The following is an 18821-nucleotide window of genomic DNA, read 5'->3' as shown; positions in this document are numbered from 1 at the left end:
CAAGTGAAATGTGGAGTTAGACATGAAATAAGTTTGTTAATATTGGTGATTGTTCATGGAACAATTGATGGCATACAACAATCAAACTAGACGTAGTAGTTTATAGGATAATAAAACTAAACAAAGTGGTGCACATTAATGTTAGAAACTTATCATTCGATTTATTGTTATCAGATCAGTTCAGGCAATTTATCACAATATGGATTTTTGTCCATATCGCCCAGCTCTAGATCCTTGTATTTAAAGCTGGGGAATACAGTACTCTTTCCAGTGTGTTTTCTTCTGTGTGAGAGAAGGTGGCACTGCTGCCAGCATCACAGTTGTCTATTCCCCACAAATCATGTCCTGTCTGAAGAGATCAGCTGCAGTTGTGTGATGTGTGCAGTCTAGGGACCAAGTGTGTGTGTGCTGTCAGCTAAGATCCACAGGGACAGCAGAAGCGACAGAGAAGTGACGTTGGGCAGACTGCCAGCTGCCCAACGTGCTGCAGGAGAATAATGACCACACCAGCTAACCCCAGTATCACCCTTTCCAGGGAGACGTTTAGAGAACACACACAATCACACTTCTCTGACATACTAGCTGCCACAGACATTTCTCTATCAGTGGCAGTTTAGTCGTTCCACACTAAATATATGGTATCCTATATATCGGTTTGTCTGTTGTCCATCCTACCCTTGCAGTTACACAAGAGCCCAGACTCTTTCCTACCTCACAGTCCTTCCACATCTCCGGGTCAGTCTCCCCACTACTCTGGATCTCTTGGACCAGAGCTCTGAGGGTCTCCAGGGAGGAGGGGTTGATGAAGGGGAGACTCTTGCCAGGCCTAAAGGCCTCCTCCGTACTCAGACACAGGCTCCTGGGGAACACAGTACACAGGAGTCAGGAAAAGGGACTAGGTTGGATTACTCAATGTAGCACACTTGTTTCAAAACCTCCTACTACACTGCCACCTCCAGTCAGAATCCACAGTCTCCACACACCTGATCTTGTGGGGGAGGCTGCATGCTGGTGTGACGTCTTCAGCTCTCCCATCTACGGTTCCCCCTTCAGTCTTGGAGTTGGTGTTGGGTTCCTCTGTCCCGGACAGCCCCAACCCAAGTCCCAGCCCCAGGCCAGAGGCTGCTGAGGTTCCCTCTGAAGACTCGCTTTCCTTGCCCCCTTCCCCGGCATGGCAGTGGCTCAGGGCCCCCAGGCTGGACACATCCTCAGAGATACTGTCATCTGTGGACATGCTTATGGGCCCACAACCTGGGGGAGAGTCTGATACCTACAAGGGAGATAGAGGGAGACAGCTCTCCCTTAACCTACATGCTGGGTGGGGTGGGGGTGGGGGGTTAATACTTGCAGGAGATCGAAGGGAAAGGTCTGAAGTTACGTATGACAAACTCACTTTTCATTGTGAACAGTCCCTTTAAACTCCAGAGTACAGACATGGACCAGGACTGTGATGTGAGATGAAATACAAGCAGGTGGCTAAGGCCCTTTGGTGATGGTGACCGTAATCAAACTTTCACTTTAACTGGGGCAGTTTCATTCAAATAGTAACTTGCATACACTTGCTGGATAAGATTATAGCAGAAGCCTTGCAAGATATACCTGACAGGGGCATAAACCAGTAGTAAACATATGAGATCATCAAGCAGACGTATCTAACTACATTGCAAGCTAAATATAACTACATGGATATCATAACTAGTCTCCTTCTACTTGTTAGTACAGTATTAATCTTGCTATTGATTGACTGGCCAGTTGTCCGCTGGCTGTATCCTGCTGGCTAGCTAGCTAACGTTGGTTAACCATGCTAACTGACAGGTTTGCAAGCATCAACGTTTACGGTTAGCTAGCTAAGAGTAATGTTACATCTTGAAAATGATTGAAACTAGCGCCTTCATTAGGCTCAATAAGCACACAGTCGATTCATAGTTAATATGTAAAGTAGATTAATAAGATTTTTTAATAAAGCTCGCTTTAACTTACCAGTTAACTTGTAAAGTAACTTCACCCATATTTTACCTTCAACAATACTAGCCAGCTAGCTAGTCTACTGCAGCTAACGCTAGCTAGCTAGCAGTGCTGCAGCATAACGTTCAACGGCAAAACATTACGCAATGTCTAATTGGCCGAATGAAATCGAAAACGAGTTATCTGATTGGCTGTCTCTCTCATTCAGCCATTATGATTTGCTGTGATGCACAGTGCAGTGTACATGATTGGTAGAACTTGTAGGAAATTATTCATTCGCTGCAGGGGTAGAGCAATTCAATTTAACACGCGGGAGACAACATTTTGTTACAACCTAACAAATATGCGATTGCTAAATTGTTATCTGCAATCAGGTTTGGGGTAGGTTACTTTCTAAATGTAATCCGTTACAGTTACTAGTTAGTTACCTGTCCAAAAAATAATCCGTAACGTGATTTTGAGATTATCCAAACTCGTGAAATCGGTATGTTACTAGATCCAACAGTGCAGTAGAATATCACAAACACAATACAAATACACAAATAATCTACAAATGAGAGAACGAGTCCAATTAACAATCCAATGAAGATAGGAGGGAGCACATGTCCGAATATAAATACGTGGTGTGTACAGACAGTATATAATTTGGAAAGAAAATTATATGTACAGTAGTAGCTATATTAGCTATTTCGAGAATACAGTATATACATGCACGGCAGGGAGGGTGTGAGAGAGACATCCACATAAAGAGACGCACGTGCAATTATTTAACATTTTCTGGTAGTGAGGAAAATCCACAACATGGAGTCACAATCATAACGATTGGGAACTATTTCACGCTGGGAAGATTTTACATGACATGTACCCCCGCACATTCATTGAACGTCACCGCATAGGCTATTTTATGTACTGCTGTTTCCCCTCCCCTTGATTTAGCTAGCTAGCATAATTAGCTGTCAAGTGGTCTAGATAGCTTGCTCTCAGAGGTGTGCAGTTTTAACTTGCTTGTATAGCTAAATAAACGAATATAAAAGCTAGGTTTTAGCCAAAGTATAAACAACTTTCACATCTCCACTAGTTACTTTGACATTGTTCCAAGATGTTGCAGGGCAGATGAACTGGCAAGTAGTCAGCTAGTGATGGCTGTTCAACAGTCTGAATGCCTGGAGATAGAAACGGTTTCTGTCTCTGTCCCAGCTCTGCACCTGTACAGCCTCTGTCTGCTAGATGGTAGCAGAGTGAACAGACAGTGGCTTGGGGCCTTGCCAAATTTCTTCAGCCACCTGAGGTTGAAGTGGTGCTGTTGTGCCTTCTTCACCACAGTGTCGGTGTGGTGGGACCATTTCAGGTCATCAGTGATGTGCACGCCAAGGAACTTTAAACTTTTGACCTTCTCCACTGTGCCCGTTGATGGGGGTGTGCTCCCTCTTCTGTCCCCTGTTGTTCACGATCAACTCCTTTGCGTTTTTTAGGTTAAGTGAGAGGTTATTTTCCTGGCACCAGTCCGCCAGCGTTATAACCTCCTCCCAGTAGGCTGTCTTATCGTTGTTGGTAAACAGGCTGTCATCAGTACATTTGAAAATCGAGATGGTGTCGTGCGTAGCCACGCATTCATGGGTGAACAGGGAGTACAGGAGTGGGCTGATCATACAGCCCTGGGTCACCTCCTTGTTGAGGGTCAGTGTGATGGATGTTGTTTCCTACTCTCACCATCTGGGTTTGACCTTCAGGAAATCTAGGACCCAGCTACACAAGGAGCAAGCATTCTCACATAGGTATTACTCTTGTCCAGGTGTGATAGGGCGGTGTGCAGTGCAACAGCGATTGCGTCGTCCGTGGATATGTTGGTAAGGTATGCAAATTGTAGTGTGTCTTTGGTGTTGGGCAAGGTGGAGGTAATATGGTCCTTGACTACCCTCTCAAAGCACTTTATGATGACAGAGGTGAGTGCTACGGGGCGATAGTCATTTAGTTCCGATACCTTAGCTTGCTTGGGTACAGGAAAAATGGTGGACATTTTGAAGCAAGTAGGGACAACAGACTGGGATAGGGAGAGGTTGAATATGTCCGTAAACACCCCAGACAGCTGGTCTGCACATGCCAAAAGGCTCAATACAGCTGTTTTTATATAATTTCTGGGTAACAATTAAGTACATAACTGTAATAGATTTTCATTAAAATGGACAAAAATAACTTTTTTAGCAAAAAACTATTTCTCTAGCAAGAATTATGTTGAGACTGTCTGGGAGTGGTCTGAGTGGGGAGGGAAAAACAGAAAACTAGTTATTGGTTTAGATTTGTAACTCTTTTTGTTATTTGTTGATTAACCAATTTACTGCACGGTGATGTCACCATGGAAAGCCGAAACTCCCGCCCATGCAAACCGGCTGATTACAAGGTCCTGCGTAGATTATATTTCCCTGTATTATCAGGAAATAACACTGATCAATTTTCACACTTTTACAGTGTTAGTTTCATCAGCTGTTGTACCATATGATATATAACAAAATAAAACATATTTTTTAAAGAGGCATTAGAAGACAAAAAGGATCCATCAAATGCATTTGGTGTGTCATCATAGTGGTCTCTGATTTGTGGTCATATAATTGCTTAAATGGAACAAACTTAAACTTGGCCTTTTTTCAATGATAAATTGAATGTCATTGAGAAAACGGAAAGGTGTCAATGTATTTTTTTTCCGACAAACATCCTTTCTGAATTTAAAAGTAATCCAATAAGTAATCATCTAGTTTTTCAAAAGTATCTAATGTGATTACAATATTTTTGCTGGTAACGTAACTGATTATGTAACCGATGTGAAATGGCTAACTAGTTAGCGGTGGTGCGCGCTAATAGCGTTTCAATCGGTTCCCCGTGCTCGGCAAGGGCCACGGCTTTTGTGGAGCAATGGGTGTCAGTTGTTTATGTGTGCAGAGGGTCCCTGGTTTGAGCCCGGGTAGGGGCGAGGGTGACGGACTAAAGTTAAACTGTTACAATTAGTTAGTAAAAAATTAAATATCAGATTACATGTAATCAGTTACTCCCCAACCCAGTCTGCGATTGTAACATTGATAACTATTGAATGTGTCTTACCTAGTTAAATCCCGTATTTATGGTAAATACTGAAATGTCTCTCGGACCCATTATCCTAGACTACATCATGTACTTGTTCGTCAACAGTTCAAATAGTGCTTGTTTTAGTCTTGCTGTAGGGGTTACGCAATGTTCAAGGAATGAATCACTGTAGATAAGACTAAATCAGTGGGTCTGCTGTACTACTATTGCCCAGATATCTCCGTCATATTCCCTCTTTTCAACCAAGACTAGCTTTAACCTTACACGGACTTTCTACTATCTCAATATTGACCTTCTAATCTATTCAACTGAGGACATAGAACCTTAACTCTCAGGAGAAAAATATTGATTATGAGACCACTTGGATGATTTTAACACATTTTCACATTCATTTCAAAACAATATCATTTGTATTGAAAATTCATTTTATTACACTGAGTAATAAATACATACAAAGATGCAAGTGTAACAGAGGTCAGTGTGCTGCTAACAGCTTAGCTTCCTCCACTGTCCGATTGCCCCGTACTGGGCTAGAACCAGTGATCATCTGCTTCTCAACGCACGGGACTGCCCTCCTTGTAAACGTGCAAACCGATTATTGAGCCATACAAAAAAGGTACACCTTGGATGGCTCCCATCGGCGACAATTCCAGCTAGCTGCGGAGTGAGTTTACGGTATGTTCTTAACTCCTACATAAGTAAGAGCATTTATCATTAATATCAAAAAAAGAACCTCAACATGAATGAACCATCGTATTTGGCACTTTTCTGTCCTTCACTTGCTCACCCATGTGTTAAAAGGGTCTGGAATTCAGACCAAAGTCTATCAAAAAAAGAGTTCATCTCCTAGTCTAACCATGTACAAGCCATGCAATGTCTACAATTAAACAAAGGCCATGGTTGACCTGTACATTTGCATGCAAAAATCACTATTTGTTATAAATATGAAGACAGGAAACTGTGACCCCAAAATGGGGCATAAGAAAAAACAAATCCTTCTAATTCTGAATTCTATTCTGGTGTCCCCTCTCTCTCCCTTTCTCTAATTTTGACCTTTCAGAAACATTTTCTTGACCTTTTTAACCATCCCTCGTTTTTAATTTGTATTCCTATTTTTAGAGGATGTGCCATGCAGCAGTCTTTTACATGGTGAGTGCGAGTGTTGGGTGTTGGTTCTTCTGCAGGAGAGGGTAATATTTCTGTAGCTAGGACCTGGCATTTCTCTCAGTCTCTGCCAAGCACTCCCGCACCAGTCCCCTGGCATGGATGATACCTTTGGCGAAGAGGACACACCAAAATGAACAGTCATTCACTGACTGATAACTCTCTAACCAAGTTAGGAAGCGGACTATTGTATAGTCTAGAATATGCAGTTTGTTTCAACACACAATATAAGTATTGTATTAGTACAGAGATTTCCACATTACCTCGTTTTAGTCTCTCCATGGCGCTCTTGCTGCCGGCATAGGTGGGACGGATCTCCTTCCCCAGCTCCTCGATGATGGCCAGCAGCTCTGAATACTTACTCTGGGGCACCTGGTTGCCGCTGGATCCCTGCACACAGGGACAGGAGAGAGACAGATTACCAAAGGGAGATACATAATGATGTAACAATTCATTTCTAATAACATGGCAATTTTATTTCCTGCATTGTAGAAGTAGCAGACGCAATGTGGGTGTCTTTCGGGCTGTGAATTCCTGTACCTGTGAGAAGCCCAAGGAGGGCGGTGCGTAAACGTCATTCACCAGCGGCCTGTAGGACTGCAAAGTGGCCAAGTTGGCTGCAGACGGAGACTGGATGTTTCCTAGGATGTTTCCAACTGTTGAGAGACAAATACAAACACATCTAGGGTCAAATATGATATTACAGATAAGCAGATAGTATAAAACAGGAGGAAAATAAGTTAATACAAATTCTACATATTGCATGTTCACATCGCCAACAATGCCCACAGCTGTCGTGGGCATGTTCTTCCCAATGCAATAAGCGTGGTCAAACACTAGATGTCCTCGAAGGGTCATAAAATAATACCCTAGCAGATCAATCAACAGCTCCGCGAGAGAATATCATGGAGGAAGCGGAAAAGGGCTGACTTAAGAAGCCAAAGTGATACATTTTTGTGACAATGTAACGATACCCTCCAGGACAGAATAGGACACAGAACGGGTATTATTTTTCGAAACAAGGAATTTCACACCTCTGCCCTTGTTTAGCCGATGCATATGAGGATGGGGCTTTTTTTACATTAGTAATAATGGCGGATATGAATTAGCCTAGCGCTCAGGATCTGACCCTATATATATAACTGGACAAAAACTACAGTCTTTCTGCAGGTATTCTCCGAAACCCCGGTTTTAACACTCGATTTAGCGGTTGGATGGTTGGATTTTAACCGATATTTTTCCCTTACCCTGGTTCCCGGAAGTTCCTGGAATGTGCTGGTGGACATTGGGTTTGTAAGACATTCCGAGAGACATAGTAAATTAAAGAAATAAATTTGACCCGAAATTCGGTGAAGCGTCTGTCTCACTTTTTGTTTACAGCAACGGCACCCGGCAAATATGGCCGTCACTTTATATTGACACCCACAATGCACATATTCTATCACCACAATAGTCAATTTGGGATAATCTGCCCTAAAATGTTTCAAACAGATTTCAGTACATTTTCAAATATTCCTAAATGTTATATTTAAAATTACTTTAAGTAATAATTCACGTTGATCCCCCCCCCTTCTTTTTATTGAAATGCACTGTAAATCCTCCTGCTCCACAGAACACATGAGCAACTTTGTTGCCATATCTCTGGACCACGTGGAACCTACATTTTAGTCGAATTTCAAGCGTAATGGATGGACCATGCAACTATTTCATGAACATCTTGAACATTTATTAATTCGTCTCAATTCCATTACTCCGAAAAACCAAATTGTCAAAGGTTTAAAACAATATAATTTGCCTATAAAAGCTCCTACGTGTGATACTAGTGTGTGTAAAGTCTAACCTATATAGACGCAGCCAGTTAAACTGTTCCTCAGATGGTGACTCATGCAACAGTATTGCTTTTGCTCGGCAACACCAATTGGTAGTAGACCACCACAGCAGAACGGAAGAGGATATGAAACAGAAAACAAACTACATTTAAGATAACCCGTCTTTGTCTGGGGAATGCATCCATTGTTCACACTTTCCCCTCCCAGAATGCCCCTCTGCTCTAATTATTAACAGCAGACATCTCCACTACAAGGCATGTCTGGAAGCCCCTCTTCTGAACTTTCTCCCGTCCTCTTGACCACGCTGTTATTTGGCCCGTGCTGACACGATGTAACGCCTCTCCAATTCGAGATGACGCGGTCAGTCTTGACCATTGGTGGGCCGGCAGCGGCCACGTTCTATGCCCCAATCATAACTTTCAGCGTCATTATCTATAGGAAGTTGTGGGAAAGTACAGACACCAAGTGATGGCCTGAGCTCTAAACACAAAAAAAAGTAGTGGTGACATCATTGGCACAGAGTGATGATGCTTTAACAAACATGTCTTAGGCATTTATAATATGCTTCTTTCATTAATAGCTCAAAATCCTTTTATGACTACAGAGTACATACAGCACATAAAAAGTTTAACAATAAGTATACAAATATCAGGAATAAAAAATAAAAAAGTGAAACTGGATTCAAACTTTCTCCTTGGATTTATTGGTCATATGCAAGAGGTAGAAATCTTGCACTCAGTTAAATCATTTAATACAGATTATTTGTACAAATCAGTCCGAAGTGCAACTCGTGCAAGGATGAAACACTGTCCAAGTGTTTAACAAACGACTATGTAAGCAAAAAACGTCTTATTTCCAGATATGACAATATACACATTGGTATACCAAAAGGAGTATCCTAAACTCAACAGGCTGACCGTCATAACTTCTTTACAGCACTCCAAACCAAGAAAAGCCTTTAGAAATTCTTCAGCCCCCCCCCCTGTGCATCATGTCTCAAGTGAAATCAGATGTAAAATGACCAGGGGCCAAGCAGTAATGTTGCTGACTGGTGGAGAATGGAGGTTAAGTTCCAGTTCAGAATCAGTGAAGGAACAAGTGCCCAACCCCCAAAGCCGCTGATTCCTAGGTACTTCATGGATATCTAAAGGATCAGATAGATATGAGTGAATATGCTAATGAGATCCACCTCACCCTCCAAGGTGCTATCGTTACCACATTGGATACACCTATCCAATCCACACCAGCACATACAGGAGGTAGAAAGCAGCAAATGGTCGGTTTGGAATTCAGCAACAAACTCTTTCTTGAATACTAACTTTTACTGTAGCAGTATTAAACAGCTTGTATCGACAAACAAGATCTATGACCTTCACAGTACAGTTGTATAATACCACTCCAGGATTGTTATCTGCTGTAGTTTGCCGTAGAGTTTGACAGTACAAGATGTTGAATCTGACGCCACATATTAAAACAGCCTGTTCCCGGAAATCTTTTGAATGCAGAGGAATTAATTTAGGAAAATAAACAGGTATTTTAAACCATACACGGTCACAGTTCTTAATAGTCAAGCTGTAAAAACAACTGCAAGTTTACGGGATACACCCATGTTTGATACACTTGTTAGTCAATGAAATAACACCCTATTAGCTATATGGTGCACAACGTACAGGTAGTGCGCTATCTAGGGAATAGGGTGGCATTTTAAGACTTGAGTCATGAGAGTAATTACTAAAATGAGGCAAGAAAGCAGTTGATGTGTCATGCATCTCAGGTAGACCGATTAGAAAATGTCAGTTGGCTTGAAAAACAACAAAAAAAGGGTCACTAAAGCTTAACGAACCCCTGAGCACTGACCGGTCACCAGAAGAAAACAAAAACCTAGGTGACGCCCACCCCAGCTTTCAGTACAGAAGGCAGTGGTAGGAACAAGTCACCAACAGAAAGCACAGGGCACATTTACACAGAGCTTAGAGGGGGAGGAAAGAAAACAGAAACACAGTCAGGCGTTATAATTATGCCTCTCTTCTCCACTGACATGCGTCCTCTCCCCCCTTTATCACCACAGCCTCTTCTAAATCTTCAGCTCTGAATCTCAGAGGAATAATAGTAGTCAAGCCAACTCCTCGAGTGAGACAGTCTCTTCTTTGGACATAAACCCTGAAATCTTAACACTGCCACTGCGGTTAAGCTACAGGGAGAACCACAACTCAGCGCTCGCAGCACCTCAGGTTCCTCAGGAGGAACAGAGAAGGAGCTAGGGAGAAGGGGGGTGGGGGTGGTGGTGCTGCTGCTGTCGTGCCACAGTGCGGAGGTGGAGATCCAGATAGAAATATGGTCGTATCCCATCAGGTCGGGTCAAGAACCCAGGGCTTAGAGGCAGAGATGGGGTCGGAGCCCATCAGGTCAGACTGGGTGATGAACCCATGCTATGTGTTGTGTACGTGGCTGAGGCTCTGAGGGTGCAGCTGCTGCCACTTCTGCTGCTGCTGAACAGCCAGTTGCTGAGACTGGTCAGATGATGACAGGATGTTGGTCAGAGGAGAGACGCAGTTCGCTGGAATGATCAGGCCTGGACACAAGAGACGGAAAGATATAACCACATTCGGTAGCGTCCACATAGTTCAACCTCATTTAAACTGTTCATTTAAAATTTTACTTGTTGGGGAGGAAAAGGAGCAGCTTCTACTTCGGTAGATCACATTAAAGGGAACATTTTCAAAAGCGCAAAATAAAATATTCTGCCCAAAACTCTTCAAAGACTTCCAGCATCAACTTACCCACGATTCTCTGCCCGTCCTCTGTTCTGAGGCGGACGATTTGCATCTTGACATTAGTTCCGCTGACGGAGGCCAGGACCCCCTCCACCTTGGTCCACACGCTGAGCACAGAGCCACACAGCACATAGTACGTCCTGCAGCGCAGACCCACCTCACACTGCAGACCCACTGACGCCTTCTTACAGTTACCACGCCTGGAGGGAGGAGAAACGGTTTATAAACACACGATTCACCTCTTTCTTGACTAGTTCATACCACTATACTAGTAAAGCTTAAAGCCGGATAGTGAACTTGATGACTCTGCCAAAACCACCACTACAACTCCAGTCATTGGAGAAACAGCACCTACCAGTATGCATGAGCGCAGATCTCAGCTGAAGACTTGTACTGGTCAATCCAGTGCTGTTTGGCATCATCTGAGAGCACCTTTTTACACTTCTTCTTGATGTCAGTGTAGGCTTCCAGTTTAAGCTGTTTTCCCGTATTAGGTCTATAGACCAGGAACAGCCTCTTCTTACTGTTCACCTCCTGCACCAAGATGGCTGTCTTCTTGTTGTTCCTTATCTAGGAATCAGCAAAATACAGCAGTGTTACAACTAGAGTTTCTTTGTTTTACAATGTTTTTAGATACATTTTATGGCACAAAACAAATATACAAAAGTAAGCAAGGTTTGAAATGATTATGCTTTCGTCAAATATTATATTAGTTTGGGCTTCTTGCGTCCAATTCGCAGTCTACAATTTGTATTTATTTTTTGTAATTCTTACCCTCTTTTTACTCTCCAATTTCGTGATTACGATCTTGTCTCATCGCTGCAACGCCCCAACATGCTCGGGAAAGGCGAAGGTCGAGTCATGCGTCCTCCGAAACATGACCCGCCAAGCTGCGCTTAACACCCACTCGCTTAACCCAGAAGCAAGCTGCACCAATGTGTCGGAGGAATTACCATTCACCTGACGACCGATGTCAGCCTGCAGGTGCTCGGCACGCCATAAAGAGTCGCTAGAGCACAATGAGCCAAGTAAAGCGCGCCGCACCCCCCCCCGGCCAAACCCTTGCCTAACCCGGGCGACGCTGGGCCAATTGTGCGCCGCCCTATGGGACTCGCAGTCATAGCCGGTTGTGTGGGATCGGACCCTAGTCTGTAGTGCCACCGCAACACTGCGATGCAGTGCTTTAGACTGCTGAGGCACTCAGGAAGCCCTACAAATGTCAAATTACGTTCCGGCCACCTAACCAGCATTTCAAGAAAAAAATAAATCTTCCCGTGGCTGAATCTAGTTGATGATCCCCGATGTATGTAGAGTTTGCCAAACTCAGTTGAGAAGACATTAAAAGTCTTGTTGGTCTTTTGGTACCTGTACATAGAAGCCATCATCTGGTCCACTTTGCTCAGCCCAGGCATGGGTGGCATCCTCCCAGGACATGCCTCTCTCCACACTCACCTGACAGACAATAGAGACAGTATTTACAACATGGAAAATGGCTACCAGTCCATTGGTGATATAAGATAAGAATTCCAGGTTAAACCAGTTTCTGTTGTCGCCTAGTGGGAAAAACAACGGTCAGTCGTACCGTGTAGAGCTCCACATGTCCTGAGGTGGAGTAGCCTGGGGTCAGGAACTTCTTGGCTTCAATCTTCTTCACCTTCTCATCCCCAGAACCCAGGTCTACAAGACAAGATAAACACCATTCTAATCAGTTGTATAACACTGCAGGTGTCATTCCCAGTAGAGTCCCTCATTCCCAGTAGAGTCCCTCATTCCCAGTAGAGTCCCTCATTCCCAGTAGAGTCCCTCATTCCCAGTAGAGTCCCTCATTCCCAGTAGAGTCCCTCATTCCCAGTAGAGTCCCTCATTCATCTGATTTAACAGAAAACAATAAGAAAAAAAAGTTCCTCTCCAGTCTTACCCAGGATGCCCATGTCGTAGCGTCCGTTCTTCTTGGCGTTCTGTATGACAGCTGCCAGAGTGTCAGAGAAGTACTGGAACAGAGCGTTCTGCTCCTGCACTGCCATCCCTAGGATACGGTTCAGGAACTTCCCTATGTTGTTGTAGTCTGGGAAGGAGAGAGGAAAATTGTTATGTACAGCAAGAAGCATACAATCTTAGACTTCCTACTGTAATCTGACAAGGCTTAAAGTTCGAGCCAGTCTCACCTTTGTCCAGAGACAGAATCCCTGATCGGTCCTCCACATTGATCAGACCCACTCCGATCAACCCATGACGGATCTCTGCCAGAGAACAGGATGAAGACCAGATCACGTCAGAAGAAAGTAAGACCACAGCCACACACCAGAAAGGTTAAGTCAGTTTTTGAGTCATTCAAGTGTGGATAATAGACACTATGAAAGAATCCCCAGTATCAAGCAGGAGAATGCAAATTCCCCTGGCTCAAAATAGGGATGGGCAATTCCACAATAACAGAATGATGCCGAGACTCAGCATCAAGGACTACCTTTAACAATTTCCACTGGAAAAACGTACAAAAAGAAATGTACTTTAAGTAGTGTTGTCACGATACGAACATTTGACTATTGATATGACACCAGGCCAAGTATCACGATACCGAGTTGTATCGCGATTCCCCGGACGCTTGTTCCCATTTTTTCAACGTTATGTGCATTTGCCACACTAAAATCCTGTCACTGATAGTCACACAATACAACACATATTGAATTAACTTCACACTGTATAATAGAATACTGCAAAGAATCGCTGATTTGCTCATATTTGCAAAGGCCTACCTGTGATTTGGCTGGAGGATTATACATAACGATCTGCATGTCATTGTGGCAATAAGGGGAAAACACTGCATGAACCCTTCTTTACTCTTCAGTCGATAGACACTCAGTCTCCCTCTCTCACACAAACACACTGCTCTCGCCCAAATGTCAAAAGTCACAAACAGAATTTAAGGCGCACCAGAAACACACAGAACAAAAATAAAAACGCAACAATTTCAAAGATTTTAGTGAGTTACAACACATATTCTGAAAATTTGTCAATTGAAATAAATTCATTAGAATCTAAATCTATGGATTTCACATGACTGGTAATACAGATATGCATCTGTCGCTCACAGATACATAAAAGTAGTGTCGTGGATCAGAAAAATCAGTCAGTATCTGGTGTGACCACCATTTGCCCTCATGCAGCACAACATTTCCTTCGCATAGTTGATTAGGGTGTTGATTGTGGCCTATGGAATGTTGTCCCACTCTTCAATAGCTGTGCGAAGTTGCTGGAGATTGGTGGAAACTGAAACACGCAGTCGTAGACATTGACCCAGAGCATCCAAAACATGCTCAACTGTTGACATATTTGGTGAGTATGCAGGCCACGGAAGAACTGGTACATTTCCAGCTTCCAGGAATTGTGTACAGATCCTTTGCAACATGGGGCCGTGCATTATGTGCCAACATGGTGATTGCAACGGCACGACAATGGGCCTCAGGATCTCGTCATGGTATCTCTGTGCAATAAAATTGCCATCAATAAAATGCAATTGTGTTCATTGTCTGTAGCTTATGCCTTGCCCAATGGTGGCAGTGGGGCTCTCTGTTCACAACGTTAACGTCAGCAAACCACTCGCCCACACGACGCAGTACATGCTGTCTGCCATCTGCCCGGTATAGTTTAAACTGGGACACATCCTTAAAGAGCACAAACTGGAGAAGGTGAGAATTTTCCTTCTGAAGTCGGTTACGACGCCGAACTGCAGTCAGACGACGAGCACGCAGATGAGCTTCCCTGATTTGGTTTGGCAGTTTTTGCATAAATTATTTTGGTTGTGCAAACTGACAGTTTCACCATCTGTCCGGGTGGCTGGTCTCAGAAAATCCAGCAGGTGAAGAAGCCAGATGTGAAGCTCCTGGGCTGGCGTGGTTACATGTGGTCTACAGTTGAGGCCGGTTGGACACACTGCCAAATTCTCTAAAATGACGTTGGAGGCGGCTGATGATAGAGAAATTAGCATTAAATTATCTGGCAACAGCGCCGGTGGACATTCCTGCCAATTGTACGCTCCCTCAACTGGAGACCTCTGTAGCATTGCGTTGTGTGACAAAACCGCACATTTTAGAGTGGCTTTTTATTGTCCCCAACACAGGTTCACCTGTGTAATGACCATACTGTTTAATCAGCTTCTTGGGTGGATTATTTTGGTAAAGGAAAAATCCTCACTAAACAAAATCGGGATCTTTTATTTCAGTTGATGAAAAAAAAAAAACACTTTACATGATGCGCTTATATTTTTAGTCAGTATAGTTTAGGTTTCCATTAGGCCTATACTAATCCTACCTTTGGAACACATCTCATGACTAGCAGACCCTTCTCCTTTATTCCTGTGCAAATCAAATTTGCCTAGACCTACTGTCAAGTAAGCAGATTGTTTGCTAGCTAGCGAACATGACTGAATTGTCTATCAAACCAGTAATTAACGACCTGGGATTAGCTGAACTGCCCGCGATATAACATACAGGCGAAATCACGCAGGAAGAACAAAAAATGGTAGGTGTGGTAATCTGGGTCATATTTCTTCTACAGACATGCTTGTAACTTTACTATAAAGCTGCAAGCATGTCTGTCGCAAACCTGTGCTATATTTTTCCTCTCGGTCACTCAGGCTGCGTGACAGCAAACTTGCAAAGCATGCTCAGACTGGCCTATGCGAATGATTATACCAGGTGATGAAATTATACAAATGTATCAACTTAGATTGCATGCTGCACCAGAGTGATCTAGCAACTGCACATGTATCCCCACCCGCCATCACGGCCAAATTAAAGTACCAGTCAAAAGTTGACACCTACTCATTCAAGGGTTTTTCTTTATTTGACTATTTTCTACATTGTAGAATAATAAAAGACAAACTTTGAAATAAGACATGGAATACAGAAGCGCAAACCAGAAGGGATGGCATAACGCTGCAGAATGCTGTGGTAGCCAAACTGGTTAAGTGTGCCTTGAATTCTAAATAAATTCAGACTGTGTCACCAGCATAGCACTTCCACAGCATCATACCTCCTCCATGCTTCACGGTGGGAAACACATGCGGAGATCATCCGTTCACCTTCTCTGGGTCTCACAAAGACATGGCGGTTGGAACCAAAAATCTCAAATTTGGACTCATCAGTCCAAAAGGCCAGATTTGCACTGGTCTAATGTCCATTGTTCATGTTTCTTAGCCCAAGCAAGTCTTCTTATTGGCATCCTTTAGTGGTTTCTTTGCAGCAAGTCGACCATGAAAGCCTGATTCACAGTCTCCTCTGAACAGTTGATGTTGAGATGTGTCTTGTTACTTGAACTCTGTGAAACATTTATTTGGGCTGCAATCTGAGGTGCAGTTTACTCTAATGAACTTATCCTCTGCTGCAGAGGTAACTCTGGGTCTTTCTTTCCTGTGGCGGTCCTCATGAGAGCCAGTTTCATCATAGTGCTTGATGCTTTTTGCGACTGCACTTGAAGAAACGTTCAAAGTTGTTGACATTTCCGGATTGACTGACCTTCATGTCTTAAAGTAATGATGGACTGTCGTTTCTCTTTGCTTATTTGAGCTGTTCTTGCCATAATATGGACTTGGTCTTTTACCAAATAGGGCTATCTTCTGTATACCACCCCTACCTTGTCACAACACAAGTGATTGTCTCAAATGCATTAAGGAAAGAAATTCCACAAATTTAACAAGGCACACTTGTTAATTGAAATGCATTCAAGGTACCTCATCTTTTTACTGTTGCCTTGTTCAACTTGGCAATTATTGGGTTTTGTTTGGTAAACATTTTAAAGTTAACATCTGAGCATCATTCTGTTACCAAGGAATTGCCCAGAGATAAATCCTATGACTGTATTACAAGATCTGTCCAGACACACCTTTGTAGAAATCCCCTTCGAAGTCCGAAGGAGGATTCACTAACGGAGAGTCCAGGTTGACAATAGACTTCATCACGATCTCCAGTGCATTTCTGCCATACTGTGGAGTGGAGCAGAAAGTTAGAAACTGAACCCTACACACACACACAGCGTGTTCCTATGTGGTGTATCTACTTACTTTGTTGTCAAAGTTGAACCTGCTGAGATCTCTCGTCTCTGTTGCTCTTCTGTCTCCATGCGTGAGGGCACCCTGTGGAATACACAGATCACATGTAGCGTCAACAGCCAAACTTCAAGAATTCAAACAAGGGGGATAATATCCATATTTTCAACTGGTCAGCTCAATTGAACCACTGACAGGACAGGTTCTTACCAGGCTCTCCAGTCTCTTGGCCACAATGGAGGCAAACCTCTGTTCCCCAGCCAGCTCAGAGATGAGGAACACGTACTCTGGAGCTGTCACCTGGTTAGACCTATGGGTTCTCCCTGAGAGAGAGGGAACAAGATGTCAGACAATGGTAGCATTGAGCAGAACACACATTTAATTAATTCTAAATACCTACTAGTCCCATAGTAACAGAGTGGAAACCCCCAGAGACATGCCAGGTAAATTAAGTAAAATAAGCAACATTATTGAGAGGCAAGTAAATCCCACAAGACTAGAGTTAAGACATTTTTATTTCTATAGCATTTTTCACAAAAAAGTCTCAGTGCTTCAGATTGTATGGGAGTAATGAAACTACAGCAAGAGCAAGATTTCTCACCAAACTGCTGTATGGCTCTGTCTGCACTCCAGGGCAGCTCCAGGGTCATGTGGACCCTCCTCCTCTGGTTCTTCACCCGCCGGTCAGCCTGCAGGGAGATACCGGAGCTAGCCGCCTCCGAGATGATGGCTATGTTCTGGAGAGAACAAGGTTAGGAATGGTTCTGTGCTAATGGTTTGTGGACAATATATTCAACTGATGCTATACATTTGTGACTCAAACAAGGAGACTGGCCACAACCTACATTTCGCAAGTCATTGTGCTTGTACCCCTCGCCTAAGACAGAATCATGGTGTATTACTTTTCCCTCCTCTCAGGTAGCCAAGCATATAGAGAAGTTGGCTCTGGGCTCTACCTCTTATAGTAGTACGGCGTTCCTGGAGCAAATTTGGGTTAAGTGCCTTGCCCAAGGGCACAGAGATTGTTCACCAGTAATTGAAAGGTCAATGGTTAAAAAAACCCAGAGCAAACAAGGTAAAAAAATATTTAAAAAATCTGCCAATGTGCCCTTGAGCAAGGCATTTAACCCTAATTTGCTACAGGGGCGCCATACTACTATGGCTGACCCTGTAAAAACACCACATTTCACTGCACCTACACGTTGTGACAATTAAACATTTGTTTCTCCCATTTCTCTCCCAGTCCTTCCTTACTTTCTCTCCGTCCATGAACCTCTGTTTCTCTGTGAGGTTGAGGATCTCCACAGGAACATCCAATTCAGAGCGGGACTCGTAAGAGATGCTGCCGTCGTCGTTACTGACCACCCGACCTTTACGGCCTGTCATCTGGAATATAGCAGAGACAATGTGGGAACAAAACAAAAAAGGATAAAAAGAGACGTAAAGATAGTGAAAAAGGTCAAAATGTTGCTACCTACATTCTGGTTAGCGTTGTGAAGCATAAACAAAATAAAAATGGAACACGTTGACACACACCAAAAGCTGGGACTCAGATCTTGAGGATATATTATTTGCCTGCCTGTGACCTACTGTTATTCATCACCAGCCCCAAGCGTCAACATTTCTATTTTACACAACGTTTACACCAAACATCTTACAAGGTAAGCTTCTATTTAGACTGTGTTGGAGCTAATGCTACATGGGGCGTATCAAATTAATCCTAACAGCCTATTACCAATGTCATCTGATGATGTAGGACTTAATGGCAACACAGAGTGACTATCTTTGCGCATCAAAAATATGACGTCGCCTGCTTTCACGCTGTAGGCATCTATTACACAGGGGATTGGCTACTACGGCACCTTGACAGTCTTGTAGCCAATGATAAACTTGCCAGGGATATTCCGTTGACCTGGTTGGGACAAAGCAAGGCCTAGAACCTTTTACGCGCAATGCAAACTATTGCTACCT

At 43.3% G+C, this 18821-nt stretch overlaps 3 protein-coding genes across 8 annotated transcripts in view; all 3 read right to left on the bottom strand.

Annotated features, from left to right (window-relative positions):
• Window positions 1-2113, bottom strand: part of LOC139408848 (M-phase phosphoprotein 9-like) — a 32549-nt gene extending 30436 nt beyond the window's left edge. The window contains exons 1-3 of one of the 3 annotated variants that reach the window (XM_071153230.1): window positions 1981-2113; window positions 984-1270; window positions 712-859 (exon numbers count right to left, since the gene is read on the bottom strand). In XM_071153230.1, the coding sequence (XP_071009331.1) occupies window positions 712-859; window positions 984-1234 (399 nt within the window). In that variant the 5' untranslated portion in view covers window positions 1235-1270; window positions 1981-2113. Of the gene's footprint in view, window positions 1-711; window positions 860-983; window positions 1271-1393; window positions 1440-1980 lie in introns of those variants that run through there. The other 2 variants (XM_071153232.1, XM_071153231.1) reach the window with 2 other exon arrangements.
• A 3334-nt stretch (window positions 2114-5447) lies between these two features.
• On the bottom strand, window positions 5448-8109 carry LOC139410031 (cyclin-dependent kinase 2-associated protein 1-like). Of its 2 annotated transcripts, none has more exons than XM_071155459.1 (4): window positions 8045-8109; window positions 6745-6860; window positions 6468-6594; window positions 5448-6313 (listed from the first exon to the last, which is right to left on the bottom strand). In XM_071155459.1, exons 1-4 carry the CDS (start codon window positions 8088-8090, stop codon window positions 6246-6248), a joined length of 357 nt encoding a protein of 118 aa, XP_071011560.1. In that variant the 5' UTR covers window positions 8091-8109; the 3' UTR covers window positions 5448-6245. The 2 variants fall into 2 exon arrangements, with proteins under 2 accessions (XP_071011560.1, XP_071011559.1); XM_071155458.1 differs by lacking the exon at window positions 8045-8109 and adding an exon at window positions 7452-7591.
• Window positions 8110-8713: 604 nt separating this feature from the next.
• The window catches only part of LOC139408846 (strawberry notch homolog 1 (Drosophila)), a 30021-nt gene continuing 19913 nt past the window's right edge, over window positions 8714-18821 (bottom strand). For all 3 annotated transcript variants that reach the window (XM_071153229.1, XM_071153228.1, XM_071153227.1), the window contains 12 exons: window positions 18105-18236; window positions 17452-17587; window positions 17061-17173; window positions 16866-16937; window positions 16688-16787; window positions 12973-13047; window positions 12726-12872; window positions 12390-12484; window positions 12173-12259; window positions 11163-11377; window positions 10814-11007; window positions 8714-10605 (listed from right to left, as the gene is read on the bottom strand). In XM_071153229.1, the coding sequence (XP_071009330.1) occupies window positions 10463-10605; window positions 10814-11007; window positions 11163-11377; window positions 12173-12259; window positions 12390-12484; window positions 12726-12872; window positions 12973-13047; window positions 16688-16787; window positions 16866-16937; window positions 17061-17173; window positions 17452-17587; window positions 18105-18236 (1509 nt within the window). In that variant the 3' untranslated portion in view covers window positions 8714-10462. The remainder of the gene's footprint in view (window positions 10606-10813; window positions 11008-11162; window positions 11378-12172; window positions 12260-12389; window positions 12485-12725; window positions 12873-12972; window positions 13048-16687; window positions 16788-16865; window positions 16938-17060; window positions 17174-17451; window positions 17588-18104; window positions 18237-18821) is intronic.

This window comes from Oncorhynchus clarkii, chromosome 5, assembly GCF_045791955.1.
Source record: "Oncorhynchus clarkii lewisi isolate Uvic-CL-2024 chromosome 5, UVic_Ocla_1.0, whole genome shotgun sequence".
NCBI classification, from domain to species: domain Eukaryota; kingdom Metazoa; phylum Chordata; class Actinopteri; order Salmoniformes; family Salmonidae; genus Oncorhynchus; species Oncorhynchus clarkii.
The sequence above is the reverse complement of the archived record's forward strand: the minus strand, read 5'-3'. Positions and strand labels throughout refer to the sequence as shown.

What these genes read in the sequence shown, in the direction of transcription:
- LOC139410031 (XM_071155458.1), bottom strand. Translation starts at nt 7,518, where the DNA reads ATGTCTCTCGGAATGTCTTACAAACCCAATGTCCACCAGCACATTCCA. An exon ending in CCTCCTTGGGCTTCTCACAG is followed by an intron (nt 6,595 to 6,744) that starts GTACAGGAATTC and finishes CCCTGTGTGCAG; the next exon opens with GGATCCAGCGGCAACCAGGT. An exon ending in CATGGAGAGACTAAAACGAG is followed by an intron (nt 6,314 to 6,467) that starts GTAATGTGGAAA and finishes TCTTCGCCAAAG; the next exon opens with GTATCATCCATGCCAGGGGA.